At 53.0% G+C, this 3,854-nt stretch overlaps 1 protein-coding gene across 1 annotated transcript in view; it reads right to left on the bottom strand.

Moving 5' to 3' along the window:
• The window catches only part of LOC109290054 (zinc finger protein RFP-like), a 13,930-nt gene extending 11,313 nt beyond the window's left edge, over positions 1 to 2,617 (bottom strand). Inside the window, exons 1-2 of the mRNA XM_019506439.1 lie at positions 2,127 to 2,617; positions 314 to 409 (exon numbers count right to left, since the gene is read on the bottom strand). Of these exons, the coding sequence (XP_019361984.1) occupies positions 314 to 409; positions 2,127 to 2,546 (516 nt within the window). The 5' untranslated portion in view covers positions 2,547 to 2,617. The remainder of the gene's footprint in view (positions 1 to 313; positions 410 to 2,126) is intronic.
• Between the last annotated feature and the right edge of the window lie 1,237 nt (positions 2,618 to 3,854).

Below are 3,854 nucleotides of genomic sequence, written 5' to 3'. Positions count from 1 at the left end.
CCCTCCTCCTGCTCCCCCCAGCCCCAAGTAGCCCCTTGCAGGCTGGAACTCTGCCAGCCTGCAAGGAGAAACCCACCGGTTCCCCACTTTTTCTCCTTTAAAGGAGAAAATCCACATTTTTCTACTGCAAACGGGAAATCCAGATCCCTGCTTATCACTGATGAGTGGGTTTGCAAGGCCTGGCTGCATGCCCCTGCCACCACACTACAACACACAGTCACAAAATGACACAGTCACTGTTTCACCAAACGTGCAGAGCAGGCGACAACCCAGCCTTCCTCCCCCACGTCAGCCTGGCCCCAGCAGCACCCACCTGATATTCCTGGTGTTTCTGACTTTCACTCCCCTTCAGTTCGTCAAGTCTCTTCCTCTCTCCCCTTAGAAACTGAAGCTGAGTCTCAATTTGTTCCTGAGGGAAGGAAAAATCCACGGGTCAGTTTTCCTTTGTGTGGGAAGGTGGAGTCTTTTCCCCACACCATAGCTGAGAGGGCACTGTGAGGGCAAAGACAGGACCAGGAAACTCCACGTGCTCAGGCTGGACCAGCAGCTCTCAGTACAGTGCAGCCCTTTCCAGGAAGCAGCAGCACTGAATATAGTGTGTACTTGATACAGATGGAGCAGCCAGCCTCCAGCTTCCAGCTCCTGCCCAGCAGGAAGAGCAGATTGAAGAACTCAAGCAGGTCCTGGGGATGTGGCACAAAGCAACACTAAAACCAGTGGGGAAGTGCAGACTGTCAGTGAAATGCACTGACTTGAACAGCAAACACTACGGCCTGGAATCCACAGTGGTCGACAATAGAGTGCCAGCCAGCCTTAGGCAGCTGAGCAGGACGAAGCCACAACTCTGGTCTCTGTGAGCAGAAAAGAAGAGACTCAGAAGTGAGGAGCCAGTCCTGAAGTATTACAGCCCAGCCATACAGCTACAGCTACTTTTGGATGCCTCAAAAAGAGCAGTATTAATGCAGAACCAGCACAGCACAGCATTTACTAGCCAGGCTTGGACAGAGACAGGAAAGGGAGGTGCTCAGATACAAAAGGAGCTCCTAGCCGTGCTCTCTGGACTGGAGCGGTTCCACCACTTCATCTCTGGACCCATCATTAGCCCCTGAAGCCATCCCTGAGAGCACCAAAGTGCCGCATGTTATTGTGTTATTGAGACTTCTGCACTGTGTGAGCATCAGCTCCTGGCCTGGGAAGTAAGTCACTGCCAGTGGCAGATGCAGTAAGCAGGGCCTGCCTTCCAGAGTATGCCACATGGGGCTCTGTAGCAGAGGAAATAAAGTCTATCAAAGCACTACAATACCTCCCTGTCCCCAGAGGAGTCTCCAGGCAGCTACCAGGGAGGGTTGTAACAACTTAAGGGAAACTGGTGCCTGACACCCCCTGGTTTCAAGCTACATCCCTTCACATACAACTGTGGGTCATTTTTGCTGTAGTGATTTTGGAGAAGGTTCAGCTGTTCTGTGTGTCCAGAGCCAGGGGAGCAGCTTCCCTGCTTCATCTGGTTTGAAACAAGGATCTGATGACAAAGACATCTCCGTCCTTCTCGTCTCGTTCTAGTAGGATTGTTTGCACAAAGGCTTCCACCAAGCAGCCCTCCACGTGCAGGGATGCAGTTGCCGCAGTGCCCCTGGGAGACAGAGATCCAAGGCTAATTTTTTTTTAATTTGTATCCGAGGCCAAATCAGCCCAAACTAATTCCAAATCCGAGAGCCCAGAACCATAAGTGGCCCTACTACTGGCAAACATCCTCCACCCGCACCTGTGACTTCAGACATTTCCAAAACCTTTGGCGGGCATCCTACTTGCAGGCCCAAGCCTGGAGGCTCGGGGTTTGGATCCCCCCGAGTTTTGCTTGCCCTCAGCTATAAGGCACTCAGAGCAAGCAAAGGAGGAGACTCCCATTTCCATAAACTGGGCTTAAAGCTGCTGCACCTCAGCAGGTACTGAATCATGCCAGAAGAGCAGTTCTCCTGCAAAATGGTTCAGGAAAACTGCCTTCTTGGACACAGATATATGTTATTTCCCCTGCCATGTTAAGAAGCCGCTATGCTTGTCCTGAGCCTTCTAAAGGGAAGTGTAAGTCACACCCAGCTGCACAGCTGGACCGGGCCCATGCCCCGTACCTTGCATTGCTGGGCAGCCTCCTGGATGGGAGCTGTGGCGTGAGCTCGGTGTGCCCGGGACTCTCGGCAGATCAAGCACATCAGTATCTGGTCTGTCTCACAGAAGAGCTTCAGAGCCTCCCCATGCTCCTCACACATCATCTTCCGTTCGACTCCTGCAGCTGACTGCATGCTCAGGCCCTTGACTAGTTCTACAATATTCACAAGCAGCCTGTTTGGGCAGAGGTTCCTCTGGAGAAAGGTCTGTCTGCACTGAGGGCAGGTGACATCTGTCTCAGCCCTCTCCCAGCACTGGGTGATGCAAGCTCGGCAGAAGTTGTGCCCACAGTCCACGATCATCACCGGATCCTTGAAAAGCTCCAGGCAGACGGAGCAGGTGGCTTCATCCCGGAGAATTTCTACAGAGCTGGCAGTGGCCATAGCTGTGATGATCAGGAAGAGTTCAGGGCTAGTTTCGCTTCCCTGTGCCCAGAGCTGGGCTCACACTGGGGCGTTTCCTTTCTGGGAAATGACGCCATTGTCTGCTGACCTGGCCAGGAGCCCAGGGGTAAAGATCCAGCCCTCGGATTACTAGGGAATCTGTTAACCCTTTGTGGAGAGGCAGCTGGGGACAACTCCAGTAAAAACAACAGGAAAACTATTTTAAGCCACTGCCCAGTAATTCAATGCCCCCAGCTTTTCTCAGTGCACCTGCTGTCAGCCAAGAGATGTTCATGGCAGTCAGAACTGTTATTTGGAGATGTGAACTGCCTAAAAACTCAGATTTACCTGAAAGTGTTCAGGTTTCCACAGGGATAGGGATGCGGAGGATATAAAAGAGAAAAAGAAAGAAAAATAATCAAGCACTCACCTCCATCGGATCTGATTTCTCATGTTTCATTTCAAAGCTCTTCAATGCCAAAGGCTTCTCCAGACCTGACACTGCCCCTGGGGGGAGCCCTGGTGCCTCCCCCTTGAGAGGAATAATGAGATTCAGCTGGGGCAGGGCCAGTGTTACCCCGTGCCGCCTGCACAGGGATCAGGAGGATCTGAGCCTCCAGTTCTCACCGAGGGGACCCAGAAAGCAGGGGTGACTGGTGCCTCCTGAGTCAAATCTGCAGTGCCCTGCGCTGCTGTGCATGGATGGGCCTTTCTTTTCCTCCCTAGTTGCTCACAGTACAAGACTGAACAACAATGTGATGACAGCTGCTCCTTCACTCAGCACTTCCGACACCACAGACCCTTCTTGTGGGATCAGGACAGCCATATACAGTCAGGAAGAAACAGCCTCATACTGATGGTCAGGGAGAGCAGCCTCACCTGGAACCCAGTTCTCAGCCTCACAACAGCTCCATTTTGAGAGACCGTCTCCAAAAGATAATCTTTGGCTTCCATGTTGCTAAAACCCCAGTGATCCCCGTTTTTCCCCCCAAACTTTGCCGCATTCCTTCTGGCCACTCTCTGGGTGCCTGCATCTGGTACTTTGCCCTAGTTGCTTGAGTTGCTATCAATGGGATTTCCACCTCCTCTGCATGGGTAAGTCTCTCTGTCCCTGCAATGGCACCTGCCCTGCCTGTGTCTCCCGCTTCTCGCACCCAGCCCAGCCTCTCCAACGCTTCCCCCTCAGCAGCCTGCCCTAATTTCTGACCCAAGGACCTCTGGTGCCAAAGAGGATTGTGGGTAACAGACCTCACCCCCTCATGGGCCTGCAGGGACCTGCCCCCAGTGCCCTCCTGGCTCTCCCACACC

This window comes from Gavialis gangeticus, unplaced genomic scaffold, assembly GCF_001723915.1.
Source record: "Gavialis gangeticus isolate Ggan-Ray unplaced genomic scaffold, GavGan_comp1, whole genome shotgun sequence".
Classification (NCBI taxonomy): Eukaryota; Metazoa; Chordata; order Crocodylia; family Gavialidae; genus Gavialis; species Gavialis gangeticus.
The sequence above is the reverse complement of the archived record's forward strand: the minus strand, read 5'-3'. Positions and strand labels throughout refer to the sequence as shown.